Source organism: Plectropomus leopardus, chromosome 14 (assembly GCF_026936395.1).
Source record: "Plectropomus leopardus strain MGB_pleo_1.0 chromosome 14, ASM2693639v1, whole genome shotgun sequence".
NCBI lineage: Eukaryota > Metazoa > Chordata > Actinopteri > Perciformes > Serranidae > Plectropomus > Plectropomus leopardus.
The window spans coordinates 6,278,603-6,296,760 of NC_142189.1; the positions used below are offsets into that span (position 1 = coordinate 6,278,603).

The 18,158-nt window shown below is 40.8% G+C and overlaps 1 protein-coding gene across 3 annotated transcripts in view; it reads left to right on the forward strand.

Annotated features, from left to right (window-relative positions):
* Nucleotides 1-18,158, forward strand: part of numb (NUMB endocytic adaptor protein) — a 61,339-nt gene that overhangs the window by 40,797 nt on the left and 2,384 nt on the right. Inside the window, exons 3-10 of one of the 3 annotated variants that reach the window (XM_042500074.2) lie at nucleotides 975-1,049; nucleotides 11,871-11,903; nucleotides 12,589-12,663; nucleotides 13,858-13,998; nucleotides 14,301-14,505; nucleotides 14,649-14,948; nucleotides 16,078-16,221; nucleotides 17,319-17,465. In XM_042500074.2, coding sequence (XP_042356008.2) covers nucleotides 975-1,049; nucleotides 11,871-11,903; nucleotides 12,589-12,663; nucleotides 13,858-13,998; nucleotides 14,301-14,505; nucleotides 14,649-14,948; nucleotides 16,078-16,221; nucleotides 17,319-17,465 — 1,120 coding nt within the window. The remainder of the gene's footprint in view (nucleotides 1-974; nucleotides 1,050-11,870; nucleotides 11,904-12,588; nucleotides 12,664-13,857; nucleotides 13,999-14,300; nucleotides 14,506-14,648; nucleotides 14,949-16,077; nucleotides 16,222-17,318; nucleotides 17,466-18,158) is intronic. The other 2 variants (XM_042500076.2, XM_042500075.2) reach the window with 2 other exon arrangements.

An 18,158-nucleotide genomic window follows, 5' to 3' on the forward strand; every position in this document is an offset into this window, starting at 1 on the left:
CCAGCACAGAATTATCGAATCAGTGGAATTGTATTTGCTTGGTCAATACAAATATTTGACAATTTATTTTGTTTTCCATACCAAGTGTTAAAGTGTGAAGGGCTCCACAACACGTTCAGTGGAACAGCGACATTCACGTCATATAGTAGATAAACTAACAGTAGTAAAAACAGATTTTTGCGACACTAGATATCAATAAAAGCCACAGACTGTTTCATATTACATTACTGCTAAAGCTGCATTTACACTGCCTGTTCAAGGCAGGAATATCACACTGGGGGTTATTTACTCTTAATCTCTTTCTTATACAGGCTTGGTCTTGGTGTGAATGCCGATTTTTACCTTTCCTGTTGCATTAAAAGGCAAGATCTTAGCGAGATTTTTGTACAGTGGGAATGAGGCCAAAATACCAAAAAGATTACATAATTAACAGAAACTGTTTAAAGTCAGTTTTCAAAGGTGACGGTATCACTTGGCCACTCTTAGCTGGAATTTTATGAAGGCCAAAAGAGAAAAAATAATGTATTTCAATGAGGTGTAAGTCAACTGGTATGCAAAGGAACTGGTTGCATGTGTGACTGTGCTGAGTGTACAAGGAAAAAGCGGCTTCTTCTTGCCCCTATGTGTGTTTTTGTTTTTCTCCTGTAATCCCATCATTATAACACTTAATGTAAGATTTAGGAATTTGCTCCTTTATACTTCTCAGAAAGTGTTTTCTCCACCGATAACATTAGGCATCAACAAGGGAGCAATTGAACTGCGATTGACCTGAAAATGGTAATTAATTAAGTGTATAAATCACCAGCGCCAGTCTACCAGGGGATGTTAGACAGTCTGGACTCATTTAAATACCCAATCTCATTGCAGAGTTTATTAATGTAACCGTAGTTAAACTTCAGCAGAGATTGCCACGGGACAGGTTTGTCAGAGCATTACTCACTCTGTCTCTATCTTTCTGTCTCTACTCCCTGCAGTACCTGGGACATGTGGAGGTGGAGGAGTCCCGAGGCATGCACATCTGCGAGGATGCAGTGAAGCGGCTGAAGACGGTAGGTTTGACTAGAAAACCCCTCCAAACTTCTAGGAACAAGGCTGCTAAATACCAGACATCCTACTTCCTTTATTATCTTTTCCTCCAGTAGTTTCCTTCACAGTGCTACTAATGACATCCCACTGACTCCTTCTAACGTTTCCATTATGTCATGGCAGCCCTCCTACATCTGTCACCAAGTAGTTTATTATTATTATTATTATTATTATTATTATTAATAATAATATTAATAATAATAATAATAATAATAATAATAATAATAATAATAATAATAATAATAATAATTATTATTATTATTATTATTATTATTATTATTATTATTGTCCATGGTTCTCGTGGATCCTTAAAAATTCTGAAAAGGCACTGAAATCAGTAATCTAAAAGTTTGCCTTAATTGCCTTAATTATTATTGTATAGACTTTAGTTAATCTTTAAAAGTTCTAAAAAATTATTTTTTCTAACATTGCATCATAAAATATCAAAATAATTGGTAACCTCTTTTTTTTTCTTTTTTGCTAAATCATTTAATAAATTAATTCTCTTAAACAGCATGATGGGAATCCAAACAATCAGATTGAGAAACACAAAATGGCCATGAAAACCAACCAGGAATGCCAGATGTTTCCCACTTATGTTGGTAAACCAATAAGAAACTTTCATGATAATATAAAATGTTCGTTGTCTTCCCTGTGTTTCACTTTAAAAAGGATTGTTCAACATTTGATGTTGATAATCTAACTTTTTCACTGGACAAAAAACTCAAGTTTTATGCTACACATTTGTCTTAAACTTTATTCCCTGTGGCATCAAAAAAATGTCTTTAAAAGACTTAAATCTACCTTGCTTTAAGGCACGCTGGTGTCATAGTTTACTCTGTACACGGAGGCCTGAATGTGGCTGTTTTCTGCCGTTTCTCAGTGAGGGTCTCCACCCATCGTGACCCTGTGACAACCTCCAGGGGTGTTTGGATCTGTTCTGAATGTCTCTTCCTCTCACACACTCTCCTCGTCTGCTGTCTCAGCCTGAGGAGATATGCCGACATGTACTTCCTGCTGCAGGAGATTGCGGCAGATTTGCGCAAAAGGAACAAATTCCAGTTTGGGGAGCAGGGGAGGGGAAGGGGGAAGCAATCGCTTTTCCATGTTGTCAGTTGTTTGCAAAGGCCCCACCCAGGTCACAAACTGCTGCAAGTGAATGAGGCAGATTCTCTGTAGTCAGGGCCAAACCTGAGCTGTGAGTCCATTCAGGAGGATGAGCATGTCGTGAGTTTCGGGACTATATTTGAATGTGGCGCAAAGGTTACAAAACTGCTGTTCCAAGTGTCTGCGATTAGCTTTCAGTTTAAATGACTGATTGAGACTTCACACCCTGTTTATTCTGGACCTTTTCCTCTTGCTTAATAAAATTGTTTTAAGGGCCTTTTAGTCGTTTTACACATTCAACTCAATGAGCTGTTGAAGGCTACTTGAGTCAGTGAGAGCCATTTGTTAGTCTGATATACTGTAAAGCAAGCTCAAGATTAATTTTCATATTTTATGAGCTAAATTTAATGGACAGTACAATGGTTACATTTTCATACCAGTTAACCCTCTGACACCCAGCATAAACCTATTTTTGTCTTTCTAAGAGGGGACAGCGGATCTTTAAAGGGGGGCAGCAGGTTAACCGTTCATCATCATCTGAAAGCTGGGACCCTTAATATTAATTTGAGATGTAGCTCTGTGCTGTGTGTCAAGTTTTTCTAGTCATAAATATGTAAAACACCTACGGCAAGCCCTTTTAAGGTCCGCTCTTTGCACTGCCTTTGCCTTTTTACACAGAACAAAAAATGGCAGCATCATGCCACTTCAGTGGCAGCACTTTATAAACAATAACAATTGAATAACATGGCAATAATAATAATTTACAGTCCTTGTTATAGTCCAGTTCCTCGTGTATTTTCATTCAAGATTCTCCAGCTCAAGGTCTCATCCTGCCGGCTGTCCTTCTAATCTCTGTTGCCGGCTCAAAGGGGAGACGACTCTGTACCTTTTATACAGAAAAGTGAGGCAGCATAACAGCATGATATTCCTGCCATTCCCGTGTTTTAGTTGGACACCCATTTAAACCTTAAAAGTTTAGATAGTCCATTATGATGGAAGTGTATGATGAAGTATACAGTATGATGGTGTAATAAAACAGAAGCTATTTAAGACACACAGACTTGTGTACAGAAGCACATTTCTTCACATTTCAACACATATATTGACACATTCTGGTGTCTGACGAGCATGCAGAAAACACTCTGTGCTAGAGCGTAAATCACTTGTGTGAAAAAGACCCAACACACACACAAACACTCAATGGAAGAAGCGAAACCCAGAGGCACAGCAGACAAACATACTGTACTCACACACAAACATACTGTATGTACTCGTGGTTACACAGAGCTTGAGCACACACATACAAACCTAATGAACACACACACTGCAGCACAAACACACTGGAGCTTGATGAGGTCACATGGTGTACACAGAGCCCGAGGCTGTGAGGCCTTATTGAGTTACAGTCGTTTTAACAGGGTGGACAAAATGGAGCCAACTCAAAAGGAGAGGCGGGCACTTCTGCTCCTGTCGTCCTGTGGGCCTCGACTATCTGACCCTTCTTAACCTCACAACACTCTCTCCTCTGTCTCCTCTGCTGCTTCATCACCACCCAGAAAATGCATTTGTCAGCCTGCACAGACGTTGCTTCATTGATCCCCTTTTATAAGCAGGCTGGGAAATTAACTGCCACATTCAAATTGCGAGGCAGGTTGGCATCATCTCAAGGCCCCCTTCTACACACTGTTTTTTGGGGGGGGGAAATGGCAACACTGGCAATCGATGTTTTTGATTTAAATGGCACTGTTACATTCCTGCTCAGTGGCCTTCATCCAGCTGAGTCCTGGTCTGGATGTTGCAGTCCACCTGTGTGTCTGAGAGGCTCACCTTACAGGACGTGCCAAAGAACAATCCCTGTGGTTGCACTGAGTTCCAAAATTGTGCTCATTCATTCTGATGAAAGGAGCTTTTACACTACAGATGTTTTTCTTTCTAGGGTTGTTTCCTTGTTGTGCAGCCCCTACACATGAGTATTGTGTCCTTCCCCAGCCCTGCAAGCCTTTCCCATAGACTTTACTGTAGCCCATTGTTACTCAACTTGCAACACACGGGCCAAATATGGCCCTCCGAACCATTTTCTAATTAGCAATCAAAAAATAAAGTGATTCACACTGGGAATTGTTTTTATACTTTTAGTATACATAAGGTAACCAAGTGTATAAAACAGCATCAAAATAGAGTTTGTTTATAGAACAAAGTGCCAGTGGAGGATCCTCTGTACCCTGTACAGAGGTCCTAGCTAAGCCCAGAATTTTATAAAATTCCAGCCACCAATCCTAGAAATGTTCTGAAATCCCAGAAATATCTTAAAATCCAAGAAAGGTCCTAAAATCCTAGAAACGCCCTAAAATCTGAGAAAAGTCCTAAAATCCTAGAAACATCCTGCATTTTTAGAAATGTCCTAAAATCCTAAAAATGTCATAAAATCTTAGAAATGTCCAAAAATCCTCCAAATATGTATGGAACCACTACAACTGGCCCCTTGCCTCCTGTCATTTGGCAAAGTTGAATACCCTTGCTATAGCCCCTTTTGCCTTGCTCTTTAAGGTGGGAATTTCAGGCTGTTATTCCACTTTGCTGTTCTTTATAAAGGTACAATCACCGAATGGGGGAACAGAGTTGTCTCGACTTTTTAGGGCAACATCAGAGGTAGTGACATCGCCGAAGCTACCTCTGTATAAATGGGAAAGCCAGCAGGATGGGACCATGGGTAACACGGATATGATGTTTTGACAAAATCTAACGCATGTGAACCACACACAGAGATTAAAAAAACTATAGCATAGCAGTTAGCAGCTAACCCAAAGAAGAAGAACAGCAGCTGTAAATTTCCACAAATGAGGAAAACAGAGATTCAGGAGCTCTTTACCCTCCGTACAGAGGACGAGATCAACCACCATATAACACGGGCCCTTAAATGATAATTACCATGTCATGCCATTGCTAATGTTTAGAAAGCACTGCCAATGCATATGTTTTATGTACTAGAGGCCGACACTATTGTGTTACGTGTCACGTCCGTCATACCTATTTTGATTCCACAATGCTGAAATGCTGTCTATAATTGCACACTGGAGCACAATGACACTGTCGTCGCTTGATTCAGTGTAGAAATGTGAAGGAGGCACAAAGAAAGGACTTGAAGGGGCCCTATAGTGCAATCTCACATTTGGTTGCATGCTGAGTTCCAAGATTGTGCTTATTCATTCTGATGAAAGGAGCTTTTACACTGCAGATTTTATCTTCCAGGATTGTTTCCTTGTCCATTACACAGTATTGGAGTAATGTTGTCTCCAAGGTCTGCTGGCATGTCCCATAGACTTCACATTTAGATGCCATTACACAGGAACAATAACTTTTCTAGGCTCTGGGAAAGCATTACAAATAATAAATCTTCACAGTTTAAAAATTCATTACAGGAGTATTAACATTCAGCACCAGTGCTCTGAGCAGTGGAGCAGCCATCAGAGACGAGTTGAGCTGACCTTCATTTCAGATTAGTTTTGTAGTGATTTCCAGACAAGAGTAGGATTGTACAGTGTAGTCCTCCATGTTGCTATCCTGTGTTGCTCTGTCTGCAGTGACGCAGCTTAAATAGATGATTTGACTGACAAAATGAGGTCTGACTCGGGGGTTCTCGGCTGATGATTTGAATCATGGACATTCGGGGCAGCCCTGATGCCATTTGAGGTCTCTGTAAACAGTTTTACAGACATCTTTATTGTAGTGGCGGTTTGCAGGAAAAAAAGAAGGGGTTTGACAGCAAGGCTGACTCTGCTGCCTGGAGCCAAGCAGAGCGTGGTGATGGTATACGGTGTGACTGCCCCGGTGCCAGTTATCCCTGTCAAAGCTAGATTGTCCAGACTAGACGAGGGCCAGCCTCTAAGTAGATATACAATTAGCAAGGCCCTGATAGATCCCGGCTCATCCTCACTGACTCTTTAATAAGCTAACTGTTGCTAGGCAACAAATACAATTCCTACCAGAGGAGACAGTTAATATTGCTCAGCAGTAAACTCAGTTTCCGGGAGCTAATAAATATATTGGTCCGGAACCAGGCCCACACCTGTAGACACTTTATATATCCGTAGGGGACTGTTTCCGGAAAATCTGCAGCCAGACAGCCCTAACGGCACCAACTTAATCTGGCAGCATGAGTGCTTAAATAAGTATTTCACTGCTGGAAAGATGTTCTTTTAAAAAAGTCTCTGCAGTAAAGAGAGACAAATACTTTTGAAATTGGTGGTAACTGACCAGAGAAAACAGACAGAAGGGACTGTGGCATTCACTTTCGTGCCAAAGAGGTAGAAAATCTACAACTTTCAGTCTAGTAAGCCCCCTCAATGTCAGGTGACATAATGCAAGTTGCTTGTCTGAAAGTTTAAAATCTTGCATTACAGCTAAACAGTGCACTAAAATATCTTTCTGGAAACATTTTAAGTCAGAAATAGCAATACAGCAAAATGATCTTGGTTTGTATTTGATCAGCACTGCTTAGTTTTACCATCTGACATCAGATTTTTCAGTCTAAGTTTTTCATGATAAAGGAAACCTTATGGTCCCCATTTCCTGTTCACAAATTCTTGTATTACAGCTAAACAGTTCACTAAAATAGTTTTCCCTAAGACATTTACAGTGAGAGACAGGCAACGCAGCAACAAAATCTTGGTTCATTTTTAGAAACAGATGCTACAGTAACACAGTCGTGGTTCATATTTGATCATTATTGCAGAGTTTTACCATTTGTTCAGAGTTAAGTCTGAGTTTGAGAGAGAAAGAGAGCGAGGTGGCTCTCTCTTGATCTGCATTTATAATTTTTGTGTCTGTGATGGCGGGCATACAAAATAAGCAAGTTCAATCTGTGGTTTAAGCAACAGCCCAAGAACCAGCAAACATCGCAAAAGAGCAGGGAGACCTGGGCAAAAAGGAGGGAAGTTTATCACAGTTCATTCACACATAATACCCACATTGTTAGGATACAAAGCTGGTTTAAAACTGGAGAAATGTCCCTTTAAAGTCTCTGAGTGGGGCAAGAGAGATGAAGAGTGAGCTGATGCTCCCTGATAAATGAGGAGCAAGAAAATGAATGTGTGACTAAATTTGTGCCTGGAGGGTGCGTGTTGGTGGTCCAGCTGTCAAACGATGGTGTGTGTGTTTGTGTGTGTGACAGCTACAGCTCTGAGCCGACTCCATTGTTTTCCCAGCAGCCTTTGGGACAGTAATGAGAGTTTTCTCACAGCTCCGCGACCCGTGACTCAGAGGGGAGGATGGAGGCGGGTGGAGGAGGAGGAGGAGGAGGCTGCACTGCGGCACCGTCAACCTCCAAGCTGCCCTTTTGCGTTGTCATCACGACATCACTTCCTGGTGCTGTTGGCCAGGGGCCCAGGGTTGGAGGTGTATTCTGTGTTCTCGCAGTGGGAAATGTTTTTGCTGTTACTCAGAAGCTCGTAGTGACCTGGAGTGTTTTGTCTGTGTTGGCTGGGTGGGGCGACCCACCAGGAGATTCTGACATGCTGAAGGAATTTCACCCAGTCGCCTCGGGGCGCATCATTGACATTTTATCCATCAGACAGCATGAATGTTAGCTTGTGCTTTCAGTTAAGACGTTTAGTGAGACATGGTATGAAAAGCTGCCTCAGATGATTTTCCACCCCCACTGCAGATATTTCCAGAGTAAACACCAAATGAGGGAAATTACAAAACAAAATCCTCATTCAATCCAGAGCTGCATCTGCTCTAAGGCTACACTCAGACTGCAGGCAACTCAGATTTGTTTCTAAAATCAGGCCTTGAAGACAGACCGTTCGTACTGTTGGAAGTAATCATATCAGATTTGTATGTTCAGACATTACAAAGTATCAGTAACAACATAGCAACAGCAGTGACAAAAAAATCCATTTTATGTGGTTGTTTTCTGTCCAGACTTGGTCTGGCAATCTGAACAAGGCCAAAGTAACTCTCCAGTCATGTCCTAAAAACAACTAAAAAAAACTTTGTGACAGAATATGCACACATATTATTTGCACTGTGAGTTGTGTTTTATTATGGTATAGATTGTTACTTCCAGAAGTTCTACATAGGAAATACAAAGAATGGCTTATTAAATGAAAAACACAAGTATTAATCATCTGCCGAAATGACCCAGGCTGACTTAAAAGGCTTTTGCACACTGGGTCCAGTTTTTTGGAAGTTTTTTTTATTTCGTCATCCAAAAAAAGAAAGTTACATACAGAAACATTGCCCTCTGAGTTCAATGCGTTTTATTGTTCTATTGGTTGCAAAAATTCATAATACGAGACAAAATTGTCCTCAAGAAATTGATGTCAATTTTTGTTGTCATCCATCCTCCCTCCTATAGCTGCTCTGCAGAGTGGTGGTTTTAGATTATTCGCCAACCTGTCACATAAAGTAACATCTCAGCTATCTGTGATAAAGTGCACTCTCTCTTATAGTAGATGTAGATGTCTCACATTTGAAGCAGACATTGGAAAGGTGTGAGTTTTTGCAAAAAGTAGGCCAGAGATGAACGTTAAACAAGATCTGTTATTCGTTGCTGCACATCCTGCTGGTGGTTAGTGCTGTTTTTTGGGGACAGAAATGACTGTATGCCACCAGCTGGTAGTGCCACTGAAAGTTTTTGGCTTTGGTTACAAAGAGGTAAAGTATGCACAACATTGTTTCTCACAAGAAGTATGGTTTGTTGGCAAAGTTTTCTGCTTCAGTTGTTTCATTTTTTTTGGCTTCACCTTGATCCTTCAAAACTCAGCTGTCCTTTCTGTCCAAAAAGCTTTTTCCTTTCAAAGTTCGTAGTTCCATCCCAGTTCACACATTACATAATTCAATATTGTATTACCTTTTTGTTCTTGTTATACTTTTTTTTGTCTTTTTAAGCAGGTTTTTGTTGTGGTGTTGCAGCGAAATACCTCCAAATCCCCTCCCCCACACTGCCCTCCCATTGTAGTTATCTCAAACCCTATAGAGATTTTTTTTCTCCCCTAACCATAGCTTACTAATACTAGCTGCACAGGCTCCACCGCCATCTGCATGTCTGTGTGGTTCTCACAAACACACATACACACACTAACAATCGCTTAGCTCATTCCAAATGAATCTCCAGTGCTGGTTAACACGTTAAATCATGCATTAACATGGTGCTCGGAGTGCCGTCTCCACCATGGCTGTGTAACAGGAGCAGAGTGGCACTCCTTTTCACAGCTTATGGGGAGGAGAGGAACTCTTGGGGTGCGGGGGAAGAAGGGAGGATTAGGACTAGGCCGGGTCTGGTGGTTTTGGTTTCTTTATGCGGTTATAGCGACCTAAACTTGACCTCTGACTCCGGCTGACCAGCGGTGAATAGTCACAGTCTCGACTCAGAGGTCAAACTGCAGTCTGTGGGAATCTTTTTCTGTCTGCTGAACGACCATTGACCACGCTGTAGGAATCAGAGGAGAAAGAATAAAATGGGATTTGGGATTATCTCTTTAACATACTCACACAGACGCACACCTGAAGGTCTGCCATCTTTATCTCCTCTGTCCAGACAGCTTGAGGTGCTGTCCTAGCTGTGGGACTGTTGTAGTCTTTGTAGGGTTGTTGTTGTTTTCTTAAACCGCAGAAGAACCCTGAGGTGTTACTTCCTGCTGTCAGGAGGTTTACTGGCCTCGGGTGTGGTAGTCCTAACAGATGTCGTCATGAAGACAAAAACAGCCACAGTGTCACCCATCAAAACATCCAACAGTATGGACTCGTGCAGCTACCAAAGGGGTGTACCACGGAGCAAGTTCAACAAAGCCAGGCTTTCTTTGCGTTTTTTTGTGGCTCGACAAAACCCCAATCAGAGATAACTGGTACTAAGAGGATGGTTATCTGTATTAACCCAGGCTTAATCCTCAGGATCTTTGCGTTCTTCCATAAAACAGGGCATTTGGTACATCGTTTGACTCGATTCCTGCACAAAATGGACCATTGGCATGCCACCTATTTCTACCAAGGGCTGGGTGATATGGCTTTAAAATATTATTGCCGTATTTTAAGGCTACATATGTATAGGCGATACACAATATATGTTGCAATATTTTTAGATGTCCTTGAAAGTAATGTTAATTACTAAAATAAAAAAAGTATTGAATGAGCTGCAGTTACAATAAAGTTGAATAAAGTTAAGTAAAGTAGCTACCGTCAAATAATAAAGTTGAATACACTTCTGTTAAAATAATCAGTAAAATACTGTTATAAGAAAGTTAAAGTACTTTTATAATATATTTTTTTTTATTTTTTAAGTATTTTAAAAATTGAAAAAATCAAAGCAGGGCCCATGGTGCTTTTATTATGAAGGATCTGGCTTGTTTCAGGTAGGAAGTGTTGCCTCTAACACTTTATATACACCTCCAACCCTCTGGTCAACAGTTGGATAGCGTTAGCGTTAGCGGACATTTAATCAGATACCGTGGTGCCTTTAACTGTGAGGATTCATTCACAGTGAGCAGGCAACAAACAAAAAGCTCTCCAGTTCACATCACACTGTAGCTCTGCAAAAGCCCTGCTCTGTGTGTGTGTCTCTGAGAGGAAGAGAGCTGTAGGAACGAGCAAGAGAACTAAAGCACCGGTGGCTTATAAAAACGACATGACAATTTATACTCAGCATTCGTGATAAAGTCATTTTATACATTGCGCGTGGAACAAGCCGCCATTCAGCAAGTATATTTGCCTATGAAGAATTATTACAACTAAAAGCAAAACTGATGCTGCAAATGGCAAGAGAGGGATGCTGGCAGAAAATGAATTTCACCACTCACACTCATTTATATTGTGACAGCTCTAGACCTCTTACCACTTGTCCTTACAGCAAGCTCACTTTGGACTGTCATGCTGCATCACTTTATTTCAACACACTTCCACACTGAATCCCTTAAATATGGATCTCTGTTACATCAGTTATGTCATGTAAACAAACCATACACCACACCTCCCGAGTTCGGTTCGCTTCAGAGGGATCTGAGTTCGTTTGTTCACATATATGAGAAAAAAAGATGCTGTGTCATCAGTCTGAGTCCACTTGGACGGCTGATACAGACCAAGTGAGAAAACATCCTAAGACACATTTAGTAGAAAGAAAATAAAACAATATCTTTGCTTAGATTTTCTGCATCACCAACTGTTTGCATCACGTTCATGTGGCAATGCATACAGTTGGCTCTGCTGTGATTGCATTATTCGGTGGCATTACTTATGTAACATTAAGGCTCACACAGTTTGCATTTATAACATTTCTTCACTGTAGAGTGACCCAATTCCCAAATAAGTTCTTTTTTGTTGAATGAAGGTTGAAAATGTGAACACAAACCGGTCCCAGCCATGTTGGCCATGTTAGGGACCACGATGATCTAGTCAGGTTAAAAAAGAGCCACTTTTGTAACATGGAAAAGTCTGGCTTTAGTCTCAACATCCCTCGCTAACCCACTAATCTCTCTTCGTGGTACACCCCTCAGATCCATCGCTTCACTCACTCACATATAACCCAGCTTCATCCACCAAAAGAAAAATCTGCAAAATGAAATCCCCCTCCTGTGGGCTCCAGACAATTTTAGACTTCCTAGGTAACATTTTCATGCCTTGTTCCTCCCCCGTCTCCTCCACCCCTCTCACCCACCCTCCCCTTTTACCACATCCACTTCCAGGACAGGAAATTCTTCAAAGGATTCTTTGCAAAAGTAAGTTATTGCTTTGTGTGTCTGAGTGTGTCTCTTTAGTATGAGCATTATTATTATTTTTCCTCCTCTTCACGTAACACTTCACCCTTTGATCACATCTGAAGGCTGGAAGAAACAAACACTCACACACAGGGAGGGGGGATTTGTCTGGAGAGACAAACACAATGATGCATGTGTCTTTGAGCAGGTGGGGTGGTTCAGGCTGGGGTGGGGCACCTCAGTGTGTGTGTGTGTGTGTGTGTGTGTGTGTGTGTGAGAGTGTGTGTTTTGTATTAACAGGCGTGCCTTCTCTCCCGTCAGCCTTCTTCCATGAATCAAGAATGGAACAATGAACAGTTTGTGTGAATGGACGTTTACCTTTTGTGCGCACACAAATATTTTATTGTTGTTATTCTGACAAACGGGGCCACCACTGTCAACTGCATCAGAGCACCAGTTCTCATACCAACCTTCCTGTTTCTTTTATTAAAATTTGGGCACAACTCCAGACTTGTGTCTTCTCTTTTGTCTCTTACCTGATGCTTTCTCTTTATTTACAGGTGTGCTTTGTGTGTGTGTGGAGGTTTGATGATTTGGTACCAAGGAATGGTACAAAAAGGCATTTTATTGGGGCACAGAGAGACTAAAAAGTTTCCTCGTTTCTCACTCGTATCTTTCTCTGTTTTGTTTTTTTTTTTGTTTGCAGGCTGGGAAGAAGCCAGTCCGTGCTGTGTTGTGGGTGTCAGCAGATGGTCTTCGTGTTGTAGACGACAAAACAAAGGTAATAATAAGTCGTTTTAGTGCTCCATCGCCGGCTCAGAAGCGGCTCGATCAAAATGAAAGAGCTGCCAGAGGAAGTACACGAGTCTTCAGTGGCTTTAGAGGTGGAGGCCGTTGAGCTTCAGCAGCTGATAATGGCAGCGAAGCTGCTGTACTTTTGGTCTACTGACCTCCAAGAGGCCCTCTTTGTAAATATGTACTCAGTGCACCTGCAGGAGGAGATATGAGGGGAGTAAACAGGAAAGGTTACATTGACACCTGCTGGAAAGCTCTGGTACTACAACAAAGCTGTTTCATGGTGTTTGTGACATTACATGTTTACGTTTCATGACAGATGTAGGTGGTAGCAAACAGAAGGAAATAGAAAAAAATCCACCTCAAAAAAATAAAAACGAAAATAAAATTATATTTTCTCTTTCTTTATTGGCTATTTAATTTTTAATAACTCTACTAACAAAGCCAGCCAGGCCACCACACAAATTTTAATCCTCAAAATGTTTCAGGGCTTCCACAGTTATTGAAAACCTAATAACAAAAAAAGTAATGGAAATAGTGAAAAACATGAAAGTTTCTGAAAAGTTGTGAGATTTTGTTATGTGTAATAAAATGATTACTGTAATCTCCCATGGATAATTGTCCATGTAATGTAGCATGACGGCAAATTTTCTTTAGCTTTTGATGTAATGTAGCGTAGCTGTAATACGTGGCGGGAACCCTGATGTTGGAATTTGAATCTAGTCTCTGAGGCTAAAGTTAATTTTGCTTTATTTGCAATTTCATTTTTCCTGTTAAGAATATATTCTTTGATGTTTAATTGTGAGTTTTAGTTTCAAGGAATAAAGAGGGCTCAAAAGTTTGAGCAAGTTCTGCAGTTTGTGAGAAAATACAAAGTCCTGCATCCTGTGTTGACCTGGTCTGGGTTGTTATATTTTATAGTTATATTTTTGCCTTTATGTTCTCTTAAATTATATTAAAAAAGAGGTGCAGACTGGCTGCCAACTGTAATTTCTGGAGCTGATAGTAGTTTGGTCTTATTCGAGCACTCTTGAAGCCAGGCCCTCACACTGAAGTACTGTTCACTCTGCAGTCGTTCAGCCCACATTATAAATTGACTCGATAGAGTGACACTTACCTCTGACTGTGTTTTAAATCTTATAATATAATGAAGTGATTTTTTTTTTTTTTTTTTTTGCAGGACCTGATTCTGGACCAGACAATAGAAAAGGTGTCGTTCTGCGCTCCGGACCGTAACTTTGAGAGAGCGTTCTCTTACATCTGCAGGGACGGCACCACGCGACGCTGGATCTGCCATTGTTTTATGGCCATTAAAGACTCAGTAAGAACTCATTATAATATGATAATACTATTTTCTTTTTCGATGTTGAACATTATTTTGTACACATTTTGAAGTCTAAGTTTGAAGGACGCTCACTCTTCTGATCTAAATCTTTTTATAGATGAACTTAATTGTCCTTTTATCCCTCTGTACATTTATGATCTTATGCAATCTTCAGTGTACTGTGTCACTTAAATTGTACAGTTTATAATGACTTTATTACAATGTATATAATGGGAAAAACCTTTATTTCAGTACTGTGCTCGGAGCTTTGTAAAAAATAAGATTGTCGTCTGTGTCAGGGGGAGCGTCTCAGTCATGCTGTCGGTTGTGCATTCGCCGCCTGTCTGGAGCGAAAACAGAAACGGGAGAAGGAGTGCGGGGTCACGGCAACCTTTGACGCCAACAGAACCACTTTCACTCGTGAGGGCTCCTTTCGTGTTACCACGGCAACAGAGGCAGCAGAGCGGGAGGAAGTCATGAGGCAGCTACAGGATGCTAAAAACGGTCTGTAGTCCAATCTACAGACTGTCAACCCCTAACCGAGGAAAATGAACGTCTAGTTTAACCTACAAATTTCATTCAGCTGGTGTTAGCGCTTTATTCGTTCATTGTTGCTTCTTTTCTTGACCGTTGCCGTTCTCTCACAGCGGAGACAGATGTAAAGGTTGCTGGAAACTCGGCCACCAGTGTGACGAACTCTTCCACACACCCGACGGGCGGATCGCCATCCCCCTCGTCCTCTCCGCCTCTCTCCATGTCCAACCTGGGACCCCAGGTGATACCACGCAGACATGCACCTGCGGAGGTTCTCGCCAGGCAGGGCTCCTTCAGGGGCTTCCCGGCCCTCAGTCAGAAGACGTCTCCCTTCAAACGACAGATGTCACTGCGCATGAATGAGCTGCCTTCCACCATGCAGCGCAAATCAGACTTCCCTATGAAGAATACAGGTGAGTCTGGGATCCAGCTGTCTGTGTCCGCAGCTCCTTTGTTGTTCTACACAACCTGATAATTACTTTTAATTGCATCTATCTGTTTTTGCAAGAAACCATCTTACAAATACAGAGAAAATAAGAAACAAAGAAGATGGTTTTGAGCTGTCACAGCAGGCATTATGTTTTTCATGTCCTCATGAATGCAATATCTCAACAAAGCCTTGAGGAAACTTTTTTAAATCAGGCACAAACATCCACTTGAACTTGACAGTGAACTGATTTTGGTGGTGATAGGTCAATGGTCAAGGTCAATGTGACCTCATCTGTTTTATTCTTGTGAACATGAGATCTAAAGAACACCTTGAGGAAATGTGTTAATATTTGGCACAAACATCCGCTTTGAACTGAATAATGAACTGAGTTAGATTTTGGTGGTAAAAGGTCAAGGTTACTATAACCTTGTAGCCGTCGCATTATTGTTAACATGTAGATTTTTTTCAAATTTGGCACAAACAACCACTTTGGTCACGGATGAACTGACCAGATTTTGTGGTCAGAGTCAATTTTACCTTGCATTTGGATAATTCTTGTGATAACAATATATAAATTCCTCGAGGGAGTTTCCTCAAATTTGGCACAAATGTCCTCTTGGCCTCAAGAATGAGCTGATTAGAATTTCTTGGTCAAATGTCAAGGTCACTGTGACCTCACAAAACATGGTTTTGGCCATAACTCAAGAATATATTGTAATTGGGACAACATTTCAAACAAATTTCAAAAAGGAAAAGATGAGGAAGTGCTGACATTTTATATCAAAAAGGTCAATGTTCTGCAAAAACACTTTTCTGGCCATTATTCAACATCATAACTATGAAACAGAAGAAGAGAGAAGAGATTGGGCCAGATACTGAACTGGTGTTACTAATCTCGGGTTTCCACCTTAAAATGCAGTGATTGTATAGATCTTCTGTGTGTGAAGCATGTGTGTTCACAGACATGTATGTAAACTGTAAGTGCAACTTGACTGAGGCTTTAATTTCAGTCTGATTAGTAATATAGATTATTATTGACGGAGATGAATACTCTTCTGTCTTCTATGTCTTTTACATTTGCTTCTGTTCTCTCTCTGTTGTTTGCCCTCCAGTCCCTGAGGTAGAAGGAGAAAGTGACAGCATCAGCTCGCTGTGCACTCAGATCACCTCAGCGTTCAGCGGCCCCCCAGAGGACCCCTTTTCCTCAGCGCCAATGCCCAAACCAGCCTCATCCCCACAGTCTCCGGTAGCACCAGGTAACACCAGCAAAACATTCTGCAACCCTGAATATCTAATGTGTATTACTGGGAACATCCACACTGATGGACTCAGTCAAAGGGTCACTGCGTGCTCGACTGCGGTGTGACGGGCTCAGATGGGATCTGTGCGATTATGTGATTCAGTCAAGTTTTATATAGAGAAGTCACATATTTCTGCTACTCCAGTATTAACTATCATCATGTTAGAAATAACAATTATAGCAAAAGTTTGTAGCTTCTTGTAGTTTTAAAAATTAAAGTTTACAGGGTTCCTGCAGATTTTTAAAAAGTCTTAAAAGACATTGAATTCATGAATCTAAAAATTAGGTCTTAATTTTTCAAAAGTCTTAAAAATGAGGCATGGATAGTATGATTTTGCAAAAAAGAAAAAAAAAATGCTGTTATTTTATAAAATCCCATAATAATTAGCAACATCTACTTTTCCTTAAGTAATTACAAAAATTTCTCCTCTTAAATTTATCACGAGCAGTGGAATCTCGCATGCAGAGTTCATTGTGATCAGCGTGATTCAGTCAAAAAAAATGTTTTATTTTATGTTAAAATAAACATTTTGGGCAAAACACAATTATCCATCTTCAGTTTTGGTTATTCTGAGTGGCATTAAAAAAATATGAAAAACTCTTAAATCGAACTTGCTTCAAGCTGCAGGAACCCTAGTTTAGAGCCTTTAGCTTAGAATAACTGTAGGGAAGTAGTTTTTAGTTTTGCACTTGCCAGGCAAAACTAAAAACTCATCACACGCTGATAGATTCTTTCCTGCAGATAAATGCCAAAAGTTATCTGTGGCCAAGTTTTCCGGCCAACACTCTCCTTCCTTGCCCACATTTTGGCTGATTTCGTGGTTATTCAGCTCTGTAGGAATGAATACAGCTCCAGCACTGATTGAGCTGCTTGCATTTTGAGTTTCATTTTGTCATGATTACATTTTTAATTTCGAATGTGTGATTAACACGTGTTCAGACTGCTGATTAACTGCACGGTCATGTTGTGCATGTCTAACAACCAAACACCGGTCCACATCAGCCGACGCACAGGCTTGCTTTGTACTAGCTTCTGTCTCTTATCTGCTGTAGTGAACGGCACAGCGCCCGCCTTCTCTGTTGCTGCTGTTGCTGCTGCTGCTGCTGCTAACCCCCCAGTTCTGCCCCCCGCCCTGCCTGCTCGAGACACTAACCCCTGGGCTAAGACCCCAGCTGGGGCCCCGGCCTCGGCACAGCCAGGTAAGCAGCACCTCAAGTTTGCATGTCACAGGATGCACTGAGAATTTAATTATGAGGAATAAGTGACATTAAAAAGGGACGTTACTTTGTATATTTTGAGTTACTGTAAAAGTCTTCTCCCTGAAAGGTCTTTTTGTCAGTACATCATGGTTTGAAGATGAGTATGCAATAACAAGGCGTCAGTACCGCCAAACTTAAAATTAAACCCTTGTCCTAATTAAGTCCTTTTACTAGCCAGCTGTGGTGACACATTTTGACAAATAAAGGCCTGTCTCACTTAGAGGCACTTAGAGGTTTTCATGCTCTTCATTTTTATAGAGTATAGATGCCAGATTCACCCTGGACACAGAGACAGTGCATTAAGACATTCATTCAGACGCAATTATAGTTTTTTCCTAGCTTTTCTTCTTTTTGCCTAGACATTTTTCTCTGTCTTTTTAAAAATAATTTTCTAAATCTACCAATTTTTTGCATTTTGTTTAACATTTCCTCCTAAGTTGCTTATTGTCTTTTCCCTCCATGTTTTTGAAAGAAATTGCATCAGTTTGCTTGCGGTTCAGAGGTTTAAATACTAGTTAAAGGCATCTGAAAGCAGAAAAAGTGATGTAGCTTCAGGTTTCAAAGGACTAAAGCAGCATTATATAAGAACCAGGATGATGAATCTTTTCTGTTATTTTCAACTTTTAACCTTGA